This window comes from Hyaena hyaena, unplaced genomic scaffold (genome assembly GCF_003009895.1).
Source record: "Hyaena hyaena isolate Hyena2069 unplaced genomic scaffold, ASM300989v1 scaffold_411, whole genome shotgun sequence".
Lineage (NCBI taxonomy): Eukaryota > Metazoa > Chordata > Mammalia > Carnivora > Hyaenidae > Hyaena > Hyaena hyaena.
The window spans coordinates 649,744-667,181 of NW_024081040.1; the positions used below are offsets into that span (position 1 = coordinate 649,744).

At 42.2% G+C, this 17,438-nt stretch overlaps 1 protein-coding gene across 1 annotated transcript in view; it reads right to left on the reverse strand.

Annotated features, from left to right (window-relative positions):
- The window catches only part of KIF16B (kinesin family member 16B), a 296,460-nt gene that overhangs the window by 50,607 nt on the left and 228,415 nt on the right, over nucleotides 1-17,438 (reverse strand). The window contains exon 24 of the mRNA XM_039252113.1: nucleotides 7,784-7,873. Coding sequence (XP_039108044.1) covers nucleotides 7,784-7,873 — 90 coding nt within the window. The remainder of the gene's footprint in view (nucleotides 1-7,783; nucleotides 7,874-17,438) is intronic.

Genomic DNA, 17,438 nt, shown 5'->3' on the forward strand with positions numbered 1-17,438 from the left:
CAGGAAGCTGGCAGGAGGCGTTCTATTTTTGCCTACATAGCTGTTTGCTATTTAAAAATCCAAGGGGGCTGAGAGCTTGGTGCAGGTGAATTTATCTAAGGCTTCCTGAACACTCCTTATGGCTATGGTTGGTAGCATTATAATTTGGGTGGTGAGTAGATTTGCAATTCTTATATTAAATTTGGAAAGCTGGTTATAAACTGTTGAGAATGCATTTCAGTGACGGATAGTAAATAGCTGTCCAAATCAAATCTAAGGCCCATAGCCAGTTTCTCCCCTCCTCCCCCCTTTTTGGTACTGCTTTGGGGAAATTACTTGGAAAATATAGAAGGTGAGAAATGGTTCTATCAGCAGAAACTGAAAGTCCATATACAAATTAAACCACCTCCTTTTTTTCCCTCCCACTGGTATTTACTGGGCACCCAGAGACTGCTAGACTGGAGACAGGACAGTTGCTCCAACAAAGCAATCTTTCACGTTTTACTCGAAATGTCTGAACACATTTTTCTCCCCTAGCTCTGTAGGGAGAAGGGAGCCCCCTTGGGGAGGCAGCTGATGGAGGCTGATGTCTTGTTTGACACTAGGGGACGCTAATGACTCACTGTGATAAGGCAGTTATGATGCAGACATTCACACACATGGTTTATGATCTCACCACACACAGCCATTAAAAGTTCCCACAGTGTTAAAGGAAACAATCGATAAAACTAATAGGCAACTGATGGAATGGGAAAAGATAGTTGCAAATGACATATCAGATAAAGGGCTAGTATCCAAAATATATAAGAAACGCATCAAACTCCATATCCGAAAAACAAATAATCCAGTGAAGAAATGGGCAGAAAACATGAACAGACACTTCTCCAAAGAGGACATCCAGATGGCCAACAGACACACGAAACGATGCTCAGCATCTCTCATCATCAGGGAAATACAAATCAAAGCCACACTGAGATATCACCTCACACCAGTCAGAGTGGCTAAAATGAACAAATCAGGAGATTCTAGATTCTGGCGAGGATGTGGAGAAACAGGCACCCTCCTACACGTTGGTGGGAATGTAAACTGGTGCAACCCTTCTGGAAAACAGTATGGAGGTTCCTCAAAAAATTAACAACAGAACTCCACTATGACCCAGCAGTAGCACTGCTGGGAATTTACCCAAGGGATACAGGAGTGCTGATGCATAGGAGCACATGAACCCCAATGTTCATAGCAGCACTCTCAACAATAGCCAAAACATGGAAAGAGCCTAAGTGTCCATCAACAGATGAATGGATCAAGAAGATGTGGTTTATCTATACCATGGAATACTACATGGCAATGAGAAACAATGAAATCTGGCCATGTATAGCAACACGGATGGAACTAGAGGGTGTTATGCTGAGTGAAATAAGTCAGGCAGAGAAGGACAGATACCATATGTTTGTACATAAAGGTGGATTAGGAGGAAGTTAACGGAGGACGAATGGGGAAGAAGAAGGGGAAAAATAGTTGAGGAGAGGGAGGCAGGCAAACCATGAGAGACTCTTGAATGATGAGAACAAACTGAGGGCTGAGGGGGGGAGGGGGAGGGGAAGGAGGGTGATGGGCATGGAGGAGGGCACTTGTGGGGACGAGCACTGGGTGTTACATGTAAAACAACTTGACAATAAACAAAAAAATATATAAAAATTATGTTTTATATTGTTTAAAAAAAGTTCCCATAGAGTTTATTTTGATGGTACATTTTAATACAGAACTTAGCCTGTTTTCATGGTTTGCCTTCTTGCCTCCAGGAAGACCAACACACACCTACTTCAGGATGACTCTCAGCCAAGATTAAAAAAGGACCCTCGATGATGGGTTCCAATGCCTACCTGCCCTCACTGTGAGAGGATTCTCCTCAGAGGTAAGAGGCCCACTAGGCCCTAGTACTTGTTAAACATATTAAAATAAAAGACCTCTAAAATCAGAGTTTGGCATCTGTGAACCTCCTAGAATGCACGGCTCTCACTGACCCTCTGATCTTCTGGCCCCGTGTGCTCCTACTTTATTAAATGCATTCAGAGCCCTCTAGACCACTCATCTAGAAAGCGGGGGCCAGAGGCACGAGGTCTTCACTATTCATTCTGATGGTTGAGAGGGTACATGGTCTTAAAATAGTCTTCCTTTTCAGCTTCTCGATGAGTTGTGTGATCTGATGGACTCTCAGACAGTGATGTGGGTCCATGGCTAAACCTCACGGACACTAGATCTTAACAGAAACTGTACCTCTTCTGTGGCAAACAGAGAACATTTGTTTTTGAGCATATAACTTGACTGATGCTTAAAGGGATTATGCTACTGATTTTAATAGAGTACAAAATTTTTCATACAGATAAAGAGCACTACAGAAATGACTTGCATGATAAACTTTCAAAGACATGCTCTCTAGCAGATGCTGCATATTATTTCATAGTCACTTTCAATAAAATATTTTATCTGAGGCTTTCACAGTCTTTTACAAACTAGCTGTGGCATTATCATTGTACAGATGTGGAATCTGAAAACACAGCGTTTAATTTGATTAAGATTCCATACAAGGTCAATGAAGGGGAGCCGAGAAAGAAAGCTAGACGGAGCTATTATCTTGCACAATACATGTCTGTATATCAAAGAGGACAAATTAATTCAAGACAAAAGGGAAACCTATTTAGAATATAGAATAGATTCTAAGATAATCTAATCTATCTAATAGATAATCTAATAGAATAGAATAGAATCTAGAAACTAAGATTAAGGGAAATGAATAAATAAAAATAAAACCATTTTAAAAACCTTGAACGATGCAGCACCTCGAGTGAGGGCTCAGCCCCTCACACAGTGAATCTGAAAATAGAAGGAACGTAACGTTCACCGATGATCCAACAATACTCGCAGCCAACCCGCTCTTCTGTAGTATTCTACAGAATAAAGGACTGTGTTTTCTTCTTTATTCTGAAATTTGTCACAATGGACTCAATTTTTCTTTGGTTTCTGCTCTGTCCCTGCCCTCAACCCCCATGCCTGAGTTTCAGGGGACCCAGTGGCTTATCCTTTCAGTTCACAGGTTTGTTCTGCTTGTAATCCCCCTAAAGTTCTTCTGTTTTCTTCACAGACATATGTTATAGCTCATGATCAACAACCTCTTCTTGTTTTCATTGGGTCACCACCCGAGTGTATATAAAGTATCCCTGGGGGGTCTCCAGTTGACATCTGTCTCCTTATGGAGACATCATAGTACACAGTAAATAATTAAGCAAATACATGCGAGTAAACAGGGACATTAGAAGGCTTAGCTGGATGACGGTTACGGAATTCTTAAAACCTTGCCACTATTGGGGGGGTACGGCCCTCTGGGCTCTCAATCAACCCAAGTTTTGTGTGTTCCTTTCCTAATCTTGGTTCTTTGTATTAAGTCTTTAAAACCAGTTGAGCAATTACGCAATTTCTTCACGGGGGCAGTATGCACGTGTGAATCAGAAGTCACACAGGTAGCTTTAAGAATGTCCACAGAGAAGCAGTCACAGCAGCAAACATCTGGAAACTACCACTATGTCCATGAAGAGGAATCTGCAAATCTGATATGGTAGTATGCCAGCTTTGCGAGTAGACACCACTGCTCCTGGCAAAATGATCCATCACTTGATAAGCTGATAAACTGCTTGTACAGACTAGGGAAGTGAAGGCTATCTGATGTGAAGCCATAGCTTTAGGCTTCTCTGAGTGAGGTGTCTTTTATAATTCAGCATGTCCCTTATAGGTACTCTGCTGGGAAGCAGTAATATCTTCTACTTTTCTCCGGTCACTCAACGCTAGGAATGGCCTATGCAAATCCTGTGATATGACTGTTCAGCTGGACCCAAGAAGACCTTCTGAGGGTGTTGCAAATGATCACCTCTCAGGGCTGGATTAAGAGAAACTTTCATACTCTATGAATACATCTTTGAATGGTTTCAATCTTTTACCATAAACATGTAACTTATTATTTGGAAAAAAAATACTGAAAGAAAAAAGAAAATCGCCATAAGAAGAACCGTTACATCAAACTCCTATAGAAGTATATCCCCCAGGAAAAATGGGGCTCAAATGCCAGAAGAAAATGTGAATGAAAAGGATATAATTCAAAGTTCCAAAAGATTATCAGCTATCACCCAAACTAAAGTTTCAAGGTGAACCAAGTTTCCCTATCTTGGGAAGTTATTACAAATCCTATGTATTTTGAATTCAAGGGTATTCAATATATTTTTGAGCTTGATTAAAAATTTGAAACCTAGTTTAACGTGGTAGATTTAGTATGTATCATTACAAAAACGATAATCAACCATCTTGTTACCCTTGCAAATGAAAGAACGAGAGGAGTTCCGTACTTCTATTGAAATAATGACCCTGATTTGGTGAAGGAGTGAGGTAAATAAAACATGTTCCCATTTGGCTATGAAGCAGTCGTCTGTGAGAGGAAATTTTGAACATCTGTCTATATGAACCTTTTGGCATTCCTGAAGAAGTTACATATTTAACGAGTCAGGTGCTTTCTAGGATACCATCAGGCCAAGTAGACCATGCAGAGGTAGATGATTACCTCAGTACGATTAATGTTATAAAGAGACAGCAATACTATGAACAATAGTAAGAGCAATCGTAACTGCTGAATACCTAATGAACATTATTGATCTCAAGTCTCAATAAACACTTAGCAAGTAAGATTAGGTGAAGGTAGGCTGCACAAAAGAAAAATCAACGTTATAGAAGAAAATAATAGCTGATATTCAACTTGACATTTAAGCTTCATCTTGAAAATGTTAAATGGGCAATGTCGTTCTCTCACTGAAATAAGATTTATTTAGAGCTACAATGACATGCTGCTGCATTTTTATGGATAATGGTTCTCCCCCCATTTCTAGTGATAGAAATTATAGTACTGTTTGTTTACAAACAGTAAATGGAGCCCAACTGGTTGGGCTTCTAGACTGGCTTCTGCCGATCAGGGATGTGACAGGAGGCTCCAACCACAGGATCCTGAAAGGCAAAAGCATGACACAAGGTCCAGGACACAGGAAGCACTCCGTCAATGGTGAGGAAGCTAGTCAGAGTGTGGCTACTGTAAAGCTCAAAGGCGCCCCCTCAGGCTTTGTAATTACAATGCCCCTTTCTATAGGCGGTGTTTGTTAAAGGATCTTACCACATGGTTTTAAATCACTACTCACACTACCTCTTCTCTTTTAAACACATGCACACACGTGTCTGTAAGTTCTTTAAATTTGTTTCCCTCTGAAGAAAGAAATTTTAAGTCACCAGGTTGGACTCAAAACAAGGAAAAGCAATTTCCAATCTTGGTTATCGGTTAGATGGTAAGCTTGCCTTCAGGAAAGGGGTTTGTATGAGAAGTCATACATGGATAGAATAGAAATTCCAGCTTGGTTTCTATGTTCAGGCCTTTTTAAATATCATTAAGTGGGTTCCCACAATACTTGCAGTCAAATTCATGGCCCTACGTGATGCAGTCCCTACCTACTTCCCTGTCCTCATCTCTACCACACTTGCCATTTTTCACAGGTCTTTTTATTCTTGGAACATGCTTGGCCAACAGGCTTGGTCCCAACCCTTTGCATTTGCTGTTCCTTCTACTTAGGATGTGTTTTCACGCCTGGCCCTCTTCAACAGTAAGATTTCCCTAGGCCTGCAAAGCTCTTGTGCCACGCTATCACACTACCTTGTTTTTATTCTCTCCATGGCACTTAACATTATCTAAAATCATCTTATTTGTTCATGAAGTCTCAAGCTTCACAAAAGGAGGGGATGTGGCTGTTTTGCCAACAATGGTATTCAGTATGGAGTTGTTCAATACAGACTTGTGACTGACTGCATGAAGGAGACCAGCCTGATTTTCCTCATTCGAAGGTTACTTAACTTTTTTCAGCAGGTATGTACACTCTTTCTTCCCTTGAAAAGGAGTGTCACATATGTGACCATTTGTGTTTGTTAACTTTGTCTGCTTGTAGGCAATCTCTTCGATTTACCCACTTCCATCATGCTGAACCTCAGGTATGTTTTCTTCCATTATATTTTTAAAGATGTTTCTGTTGGCTTTGAAATTTTCCTTAAAAATGCTGATTAGAACTGGGCATCTGAGTGCTCAATCCTGACACAACCTTTATACTAAAATGCCCCAACATCCTCTGCCCATTACATTTTATGGATATTTTTCCTGGAAGGCATGCAGCTCACTTAAGATGGTAACTGTCACACTGTGCACATACAACAACTTAAGTGTTTGTTATTATATTTTCCTTGTTTTTTGTCATTGTGTACCCACATGAATTGAGGACATGCAGGAGTAGACATTTTTGTTCTTGTCTACCACTCTATTACTAGAATGTATTAAATCTGCCTACACAGAATGGCACTGAACTAATGCACTGAAAGAACAGATATGAAATAAATCCTACAATGAATCACACACACATATTGTAGTTGATATGATATACATACATTTATACCACTGGGGAAAACCTGCACATTATTAAAGCACTGGTGGAGTAATTTATAATTAAGCAGGTCATGAGCAGCAAAGCTCAATTTAAAAACAAGCCACTCTGTACATTAATATGTACAGGATACATCCCATTTTTATTGTCAATATTAACTTGGGACATGAAGAGTAAACTGCAGAAACAAACTTAATAACTTGACTTTGATGCAGTTACTTCTGGAACTGAAGCCTCTTGAGGAACACTGAACTCAACTTCAAGTTTGCTGCTTCTTCAGTTTTTAATTGGCTGCTAGTCTGAGAGCTTAACAAGAGAATTTCAGAGACCTCAATTTTACCAGTACTCAAGGAACCATTATTTGTAAAAAGGAATTTCTCTTTATATTTATATAAGATAAGAAAGGGTAAGAGCCATGGAAAAGTTAAGGAGGCATTAATTATTTGATGTGAGGAAAAAATGTCTGACTAAATTATTTTCTAGGCTGTCCTAAGAAACTATAAAAGTAGTGCTGAAAAGCAATACTTAGGGAAGACTGATATTAGACAGTGACTTCCAACTGATTTGCAGTCCGTTCAAACCAAAATTCCCAAAGAGTTGTGCAGATACAAGGCTTCCTTTAGTTCAAGTAAAAACAAACACACACTCACTCACTTGGAAGATACACATTAACTTTAGGAATACTTCTCTTTGTTAAGAAGGATTTTAAAAAACTAGTCTTTGTCCAAAGGGGGAAAGATTAATAATGTATCAATATTCTCTGGATATCTGATCAGACGCATGAAATACCCCCCTTGCTTCTAGAGAATTCCGTATTGGCTATCTACCTCCCATCCATGTTTGCTAGCAAATTAACCTTTAAGACCTAATTTCTCAGTAAGTGGAAGTCTAAGCACTAATATAGTCTTGTTTAAGAGGAAAAAAGGGCAAATCTATATTGAGGGATTTATTACCATTTCATTTTAACAGATCTTACCATTAAGAAGTTGTAAGTTTATTTAAAAATATTTACTTAAAATTGGTAAAATTTATTAAAAGGGTAGATAGAATTCATTTATTGTCACTTTACTATCACTTTCAAAATCTTGTGTTCAGAAAATGTTTAAATTATGTAGAACAGAAATGGAATAAAGACCCAAAGTTAAAAAGCTCCCTTTGACAGATGAGTAATAGCAAGAAAACGCAGAGACACTTACAAGCTAATACCTAAAGGGAGGGGAGCATGATAATGCAATCAGCTCATTTACTTTATGAAATAAATGTTCTTAATTGGGGATAATTATTTCATAACTTACCTCTGCATACTTTAACTTCAATGTTTTATGCATTTCTCGAAAGCGACTGTAGCGCCTGAATACGGTCCATGTCTCGTCTAGGACAGTAATCTATTACCAGGAAAATCAAAATAAATCAGCATTAATTAGAGGGGAAAATGACTAGAATTTTAAAAAAAAAGATAATTTTAAAATTAACAAAAAGTGATTAGCATGTGAAATTTCTCCAGAACTGAAAACATTAATCTAGCTGCATAAATAAGACTTATAAATAATAAGTGTTCTCTACTTAAGGATGCACCTCGATTCCCAAATCTGTTTATAAGCAGCATGTGCCTATGTAAAATGAAAGACAGTCACCTCTTAATGGCTGATAAAAAGTGTCCTGTTACCCTCCACGTGGGTTATAGAAAGCAAATCGCATAGGGTGACCTTTACGCTACGGCACTGTACCCGTACAAAATGTCAGTGTAGGTTACCACAAGCCACCATTGTGGACAGGATAGAAAAAAATGAGAGGAGGAGCCAAGAAGTAAAGGGAGGAGGAAAAGGAGGAAAAAGAGGTGGAAGAAGAAACAGGACAAAGAAAAATGAGAAAAAAATTCTGTCTCTCAATGATTCGCATAAAAATACACAACCTATTTTGCTTTATTTTAAAGGAGGAATTCTCAGTCCAGCCTTTAACTGGTAGTTGAACTCACAGTTCCTGTTGAAAGAACGTGCTAACTGGTACACATGCAAAGGCCCTGAGGCACATCAGTTCACATATCGCGATCACAGTGACAAGGGAGGCTGGTAGATACCACCAGCCTGGACAATCACAGGCTACCAAGTCTCAAGTTCCTATTACTGTTCCCACTTCTCTTCCCAGATCTAGACCCACACACCCAAGTTGGAGACATCATTCTTTAGATGTCACACCACAGGAACTTCAAGGTCATCTTGTCTAAAACCAAACTTTACATGCTCTCTCTAGTCTCTAGTTCTCATTTGCTGTGTTTCGTCAGACAGATGCTGAAGCCACCCCTGATCCCCTCCTCCCCACCAATGTGACCCAGATCCAACAGGTATGAGGTCTTGCTCTTTCTTCCTTGTAAACATTTCTCAGAGCTCTATCCTTCCATCGTCCACCATCATCGCCATCTCACTCTGGGCCATCGGGTCTCAGATGGCCTTCGCCAGGGCCTCCCCCACTTGTCTGCATCCACATTTGCCCCTTAATCCCTTCTCTACCAAGTGCAAGGGCAGCTTTTGAAAACTTAGACCTGATCATTCCACACACTCTGCCCCCTTTAAGATCCTCTGGTAGTTTCATACTGCCATAGAAAAGAAACCCAAATTTTAAAGACCCAAATGTTAAATTTTTAACCCACTGCCTACAGCAGCCTCATTTCAAGCCTGCCTCCCCTTAGGTATCTTCACCCCTGTCATACTCCCTGAATGCACATACTCTTTCCCACCCCAGGGCCCTTGCATGGATCTTGTCCCTGTATGGGACATCTTATTTAGGTTCATCCTCGCTCTAACTGGAAACACTCCCCCCTCCCCCCGAGGAATCTCTTGGCCTGCAGCCCTCTCAAGTAGGGACTATTTTCTGCCGGGCTGTAGGTATGTAGGATGTAGGATCCTGCACGCCATCTTTCCTACAGGGGCCAACACACCTTCGTCACTTCTCCCACTCCTGAAGGTCCTGAGTTCTGCTCACTGTCCTCCACTCCAACACTATGGAACTACTGCCATGAATCTCGTCCATTCCATCAGCACACAGATGGTCCCTCCAACACCCTGACTTGGTCCTTGACCTCTGCCCTTATTCCTTCCTCACCCAACCTGGAAACCACGGGCAATCATGACCAGCAGTCCCTTGCATTCCACCTCAAACCTCTTCATCCTGCTCTTGAAATTCCCTGGACTAATAACTAAACCATAGCCCTGGTGAAATGCAACATGGGCCTGCATCTGTCTAGCAGAATGTGGCTGAAGTAAAAAACACCACAAACTGGACCGAATGGTCCCATCTGAAAGTCACAGTCTGCACTCTGCATGACAGCCTGAAGGCCTCCCACCGGTCATACCTCATTTTCCAGTTCCATCTACTCTTCTCTTAGGTAACAGTTTACTAGTCTATCCCATCTTCCTCCTCAAGCCTCCATCACTTCTCTCCCTCAGCGGATAACCTTAACTCCTACTTCATTGAGAAAATGAAAGAAATCCAGAGAACATTTCCACAGGCACCCTCAAGCAAGTCTCCTCATTGCCACCATCTACCCTGTACCTCATGTTTCCCCGTTATCAGGCATAAGATATGGATCAGTGCTCCTGTTAAAGTCAAGCCCTCTTCTTAAACACTGGATTGCATCCCCTCTTGCCCTCTGAAGGATACTGCAATATGCAATTTTGTCTTCTCTATCCTGCACCAACACATTCCCATCCTGTACTAGATTATTCCCATCAGTGTCTATACGAGCTCCTATTTTCCTCATCTTAAACTCCCACCTTAGCCTCCCTTTCCTTTCTAATTACCACTCCATTTCTAGTCTTCCCATCATAACAAAAATACCTGAGTTTATTCTGGATATCTCTATTTCTTTCTTACCATTATTCCTTCATCCATTCCAATCTACACAACAGTCCACTCAAGCTACTCTTACCAAGGTCATCAACAACTTCCATATTGCCAATCCACTAGTTAATTCTTGGTCTTGATCATATTCCATGTAGCAGCAGGATCTGATGTATCTGACAGCTCCTCCTTGCAGCACCCTTTTCATTCGGCTTCCAGGTTGCTACACTCTCTTACCTTAGTTTTGTTTGCAGAGATTTCTTATTTCCCTGACCTCTAAGCATCAAAATGTCCCAGGGCTTAGTCCTTGAACATATTTTATTTTCTACTTGCTCTCACTCCTTTAATGATCTCATCCCCATCTGACAGTTTACACTGATATGCTGATGATTCCCTGGATGCTCATATCTGTCCCCCGCAACCAGACCTGTATATCCTACTGCCTACTTGGATGTCTAATTGCCTCTCAGACTTAACATGGCTGAACTTACCAAACTCATCCCCTTCCCGCGTCCCCATCTCAGTAAATGACAAGCCCACTCTCCTACCTGTTCAATCCCAAACTTCTGGCGTCATCCTTGCTGTACCTCTTTCTCTCATAGCTCATATCCACTCAGTCACCAAATCCTTTCCACTTAACTCCAAAATGGGATGAGACTCTGACCAGTTCTCAACATGACCACTGCTCACATCTTGGTCTAAGCCACCACCCTGTCCGGCGTGGGTTATTTTTAACAGTTTCCTAGTTGATCTCCTTGCTTCTGTTTCCCACCAAACCCCAACTTTCCCTTCTCAAACAGCAACCAAAGCGATCTTGTTAAAAATGAAGTCAGATGGGACCATCACTTTGCCTGAAGTGGACATCCTTTCAAGCTGCCCCATCTCACTCAGGGTGCAAATTCAAGTTCTCCAACTGACCTACAACAAGGATCACCATGATTTGTCTCCTCCCCAGCCTCATTTCCGACTGCTCACTCCCTTGCTCACTCTGGTTTCCTTGCCTATCTGGGACATTTCAAATGTGATCCACATACGTATGGCTCAGGGACTTTTCATGAACTTTTTCTTCTCTCTGGAATACTCTTTTCACAGGACAAGCTCCTTCACTTCCTTTGTCTTTGCTCAAAGTCACCTTCTCACTGATGCTTTCTCAGGATACACTATCTGAAACTGCGTCCCCTTTCCTACCTCCACATTACTTGCTCCTCTTCTCCCACTTTCTGTTCTACCACGCACTTCTGACTACCTACCATGGTATCTTATTTGCTATCTACCTTCTCCCCTGGAATGTAAGTTCCAGGAGAGGTGGCACTTTTAGCTGGTTTTCACCATACCTTGGAAGAGTACTGTCACAGGCATCCTAAATGCAGAGCAGAAAGAGGGAGCTCAAAGATGGACTTGTCTTACATATGCTCAGGCTCTGGGTGACAGTGAGATAGCAATTACTTCTTTCATCTCTCTGGGTGGAAGAGGTGGCCTCAAGGAAAAATGAGGATTAAGATACCGTAGAGTGGGCACTTCGCTTGTGGGGCTTTGGCCTATAGTTTTTTCCACCTTGTTCCCTCAGCTCATTAATGTCTCACCACCTTTTAAAATCTCTGACTAATGAAATGGCTATTACAAATCTACCCCATAGTCTGAGGATTCAAAGTGGACCCAGAATAGTGCCTTTATAAAGGATACCAACTTCTCTAACAACACACCAAATACTGGGGAGGAGGTGACATGGCTAAGTAATTTCCTGGGCAGCAGAATCAAGAGCACTGGACACAAGACAAGTCAACAAGGAGAGGACAGAGGCCTTGAGAGACCCCCAGAAAGGTACCCAGTGCACCCCCTTCTGCTTTCTTGATGTCAGCCCCCAGTGCTCAACAGTGGAATGTGGGGTGCTAACATGGTGGTGTGCAGAGCTGAGAGGGGACGGAGAAAAATGGTCCAGTGTGCAGAGGCCTATCCAAAGCTTTATACATGACTCCTCTGAACTGGGTTTGGTAAGGTCAATACAGGTGTCAGAGACATCTCTATCTTCACTATGTTATGCTGGTGACTCCAAGAGTCCCACTATTAATGAAAAGGAAGGGAACTCTCTGAAACCATTAATACTGTGTAGATAATTTCTCCCAAATGTTGAACAACGAAGATCATTATTGGCACATTCCGGATAATGATTTATTTTGTTGCCTACCTTCCTTGATATTTTAATAAACTCCAATCGACAAACCCACATACAGATCTGAATGACTTCCACCCTCGGTGTTTCGGTCTAAGTCTAAATCCCTGGTTCTCAAAGTGTGAGGCCTGACCAGCAGTACCTGCTTCACCAGGGAACTTGCTAGAAATGCAAGCTCTGAGGTTTGACCCACACTTACTTAATCAGGAACTCTGGGGTGGGGCCTGGCAACCATGTTTTAACAAACCTTTCTGGGGACTCGGTGTAAACAGCCATGCTGTAAACCCCTGCTAGTCCTGCTGCTCCAAGACCTAAACACGGTGTCTGACTGGCCTCCCACATCCTCACCCCCTCCCTCCCTCAATGCCAAGGCCCTTAGTGTGGCATTCAGGGCCTTTTCCAAGCTGACCCAATGCTACCTTTCTAACCCCAGCTCCAGTGGATCAGAAATCTCACATTTCACACAGAATCTCACACTTAACACAGAACTATGACATATTCGTTGGTCTTCGGCAGGGTCTTTTGAATGGCCTCTCAAGTGTTGCATGCCCCATTCTGTGACTAGAGAGCTCCTTCCTGTCCAGGCTCCTGGGCAGCATCCAAACCACAGTCCGTTTGGAAGCTTCCTTCCTCCTCTTCTGTCCCTGGAAAAATCATTCTCTCCTCCATGATTCCTTAGTCTGTACTCAACGCTTAACCAGAGCACATATCACAGGATATCAGTTATATAATTAAAGTACTAATTAACTTATAGATCTAGTATTAGTTATATGAATGCCTCTCTACCCAACAGAATTTTAAGCCTTCTAAGGGAATGAGACTTTGGCAGTAATTGGGGTAGAAGTAGGTGGATTCTCACCGTAGAGATAAACATTTATTGAGCTACCACTATGTGCCAGGCTGGTAGTTTGCTGAAGATTAAGATTATTTCACTTTTCCCATCAGGTAAGAGTTCCAGGCTTGGCCCAGAGCAGTCAAAATGGCGAACAAAGCCTGTGGCAATTAGGGCTCCACATGGTCTGTGCTCATGGTTTCTTTGAGGTTCATCTGAATCAGATTATTTGAATGAGTCACACAATAATAGGATTTTTTTTTAACTGCACGGAGAATAGGGTGCCTTCTCAATGTATCTGTAACACAAGTTTATGGTGGCACGTGGAGAAATTTCTAAATTCCTCATCCATGAGATCTTTCCCCGAATCCAGATTTAAGTACAGGGATTGCAACGGCTTGATCTTGCTACTTCATATATGAAACATTTAAATCTCCCCTTGTCTATCAACATGTACAGAGGATGAGGACAAGGATGATGAGCAATAAAGGCCAGCCATGGTCACTGCATAAGCGGGTGCAAGGCACCCACCTGTGTCATCTCTTCAAGGAAAATGCCAAACCCCATCATACCTGGAGGTGGCAAAATGTGCAATGTGATGTTTGGATAAACTACACAGAAAGCAGAAACATATGTTAAAGTCCTATTTTGCCCCAAATTAAAGTTGGGTGTGAGATAAGGTGTCGATGCAGAGAAAGGACAGATCACTGCAGCAGATAAATCAGAGCAAAATATTCGATTATTTTCTTCAGTGTTGAGAAAGCAGGGCATCATTATTGTGTATCTTTGAGGAGCAAATTCATTACTTCTCTCTCACTGAATGGTTCTGCTGATACAAATCCATCTTTTCTGGGCCATAAAATGATCAAGTGCAACTTAAACACCATAAACATGTCCACAAGATGAATTGCATTTACTTATAAACAATTCTCGACTGAGTGCTTTCCACAAATTTATGTTACATACATATTTTGCTGGTTTGAGAATTGTCGATTTTAAGATCTGTCATCAGTATATATCCCTTGCATATATCTATCTGTGTAAGGATGAGAATCCACAATTTTTCACCCAAAGAAAACTACTCTAGTTGGCCTCCATGTAAATAGCTGCTTGTAGAATTCTCTCAAACAATATTTCGAGGAGCTACCTCGAAAAAAAATAATAAAATACATGTATATAAAATGTATGTAAAAATAAAATTCCTTCTATTTTGTAATAGTTGGAAGGAAATTGTTGAAATGCCAACCTAGTATTTCCTAAAAGTTTTTATACTAAAACATTATACTAAAGTTCTGTCAGATTGTTGCAATATAGTCTTCTGCAGCAACAGAACTGTGGGCATGTCTGAGGGAACACGAACTTTCTTACAAACTGGAATCTGCATGGCAGGAAGCAATAATACATCAGACTTAAGTAAAAGCTCAGACAACTGTCAAAATGGAACTAAACTGGAAGCGGAAAAAGAGTCCAACACCTCTTTAACCACAGACTGCCCATCATCCCGTAACTCCTTGCTCTGGCCCACCTCTAAGACGGCCAGATCCTTTTAAGGGTTTCTGAGAATCATGCGTGCCCTGGATTTGTGGAGCCCACTGTCTGTCTTCACCAGAATGCTAGTAACCTCTTCTGGTCTCTTAGCTCACCTCTTCCCGCCTGATCACTCCTCATAGCCCCAGGCTAGACTCCAGGTCAGTCCTCCTGTCGGAAGACCAGCACCTCAGTTCCTCAGGCCCCTAGACTTTTCTGATGGAGCCACATGAGAATAAACCCCCACATCAGGCAGTCTATGGTATCAGCTTTCTCTGCTGTGTGCTGCCCCGCAAAGAAAGCAGAATGTATGAAATTCATGCTATTTTGACTCAGCAGAGTCACTTGGAAATCCTTCCAAATTACATTCTCTGCAAGGAATATTTCAAAATTTTCTAGATTTTCAATCCACACGGACAATGATCATGTTTTTGGAAGTGATTAGGATCACCCAAATCCACCTTCCTGAGCATTTTTCAGCCCTCTCAAAATAACACTGTTGCTACATTCATTCTCCACCTCCCCACCCCCCACCAAACCTCTTCATCTTCACTTCACTGGCCCCACTCTGTACCTGAAAGGGGAGTCCCTCCCCAAGGCTGGCCTCCAACACTACTGCTTCCTCTTACCACAGATCACTTATCTCTGACTGCCCTCAGGCCTCTATCCTGTGTTCTCATTGCCCCAAATGCCTCCCCTCTTATTCCCACTCACTGCACCCCCCTACCTGCCTTAGGCAAACAAAAACATTATCTTCCTAACACTTCTTCCTGACCCCCCCACCCCCCGATTTTGGTCTATGTTGTTCTAGTTTTCTGCAGGTTTCTCTCTCCCCCACTTAGCTGACCCTTGAGCACATGAACTGCTTACTCGTTTTTTCTGTCCTTCAATATGTTGATAGTTCCAGCATGGTCTTTAAAAAACAAAAAAACCAACCACTATGGTACATGTTACATATGTTATCTACCAGATGAGTATCTGTTGAATAATGGAGACAGTGGAGCCCATGGTCTCTTTTTAATAAATACTTTAAATTTTTTTAATGTTTATATTTTTGAGAGAGAGAGAGAGAGCGCATATGCACACATGCACGCGCGCGCGCACACACACACACACACACACACACACACACACACAAGTGGGGGAGGGGCAGAGAGAGAGAAAGAGAGACAGGGAGACACAGAATCTAAAGCAGGCTCCAGGCTTCAGGCACAGAGCCCAATGCGATCTCACGAACTGTGAGATCATGACCTGAGCCGAAGTCAGACACTTAACCGACTGAGCCACCCAGGCGCCCCTTAATAAATACTTTTCTACTGCATTTTCCAATTCCCTTTCTCTCCTGCAATGTGGGCGGCTGGAATGACTTGCATTTTACTTGTTTCTGACTTACCTGTAGCTATTTAAAGTTTTTAGAGTAAGCATTAGAGGAGATAAAGGGAGAGGGTAAAGAACTGAAAAACAAAGAAAGGTCCTTTTGGAGAGAGGGGTCTGCTGACAGAGAAGAAATACAGTGACAAAAGATTTAGGATAAAGGGGGGGGGGCACTGAGTAGATAAGAGAATCCCTCCAAACACATCAAGAAACAAAAGGTAGTCTTAAATTGCCTTTAAAGGGGTGGGTTCTAGTTAACTTCAGAGCATTTGTTTCTGAAGGTCAAGGTCCTTTGGGTATATAAACTTGGGAAAGAGGCCTAAGAAGTAGGCTTGAGAGGAATCTCCTCACTTAGCAAGGGGGCAGCAGCTGGAGCTCCCCAAGGATATCTGAGAAGCAGGAGAGGGAAGGCTGGTGAATATCATTTTGGAGAACATTATGTTTGGGAGAACATAATTAGCCAGTAGGGTATTTTCAGTTATTTGCTCTGAGATGTGCAACACACCTCCTTCTTCGGCTTCCCTAGGGAAATTTCAGGCAAGTTTATATATCTTTCTTTCTGAGAAACCCAAAGGAGTGTGCTGAGCTCTGAATCCAAATGGACACAAAGGAAAAGACACTGTGTCTGCAATCCTCAGGAGGCAAGGGGCCAGCTGCCCATTTGAATCATGCCCGTGAACTGCGTAATGAGACCCTGACCTGAGCAGGCAGCCCCTCCATCACAGTGGCCCATGAACCCAGAGCCTACCAACTATGGGAATTCTGTCTCCAGGGCACCTGAATCAAGCAGTTGGGCCCCAGCAGGAGGAGCATGGTGGTACAGCCAGTGCACGTGGCAAGGAGGGAGGAGTCTATAATCCACTCCTAGATCTGCCCTGGCTGTTGGTGACACAGATGGGAGGTGTAATGGAGTCTGGAGCATAAAGATTCCTGAAAGAAGGAGGCCCATGCAGAGGAAAGATTATTTGACCTTGTTATCCAGGAAACTCCACAGACATCCTTCTGTGAAGATGCAGCACCAACCAGTCCATGAAGTGCCCCAGGGCCATGGGCTTCCAAACCAGGTCTGAATGCAGCATGTCATGAAGGAGCCTGAGCTGACTGCTGAGTTACATCACATCTACGGAACTATGAAATGGTGCAAAATCAAATAGTGCTTTCTAGCTGACCACGGTCTCAGCCTTCTGCAATAACCAAAAATTACCACCTC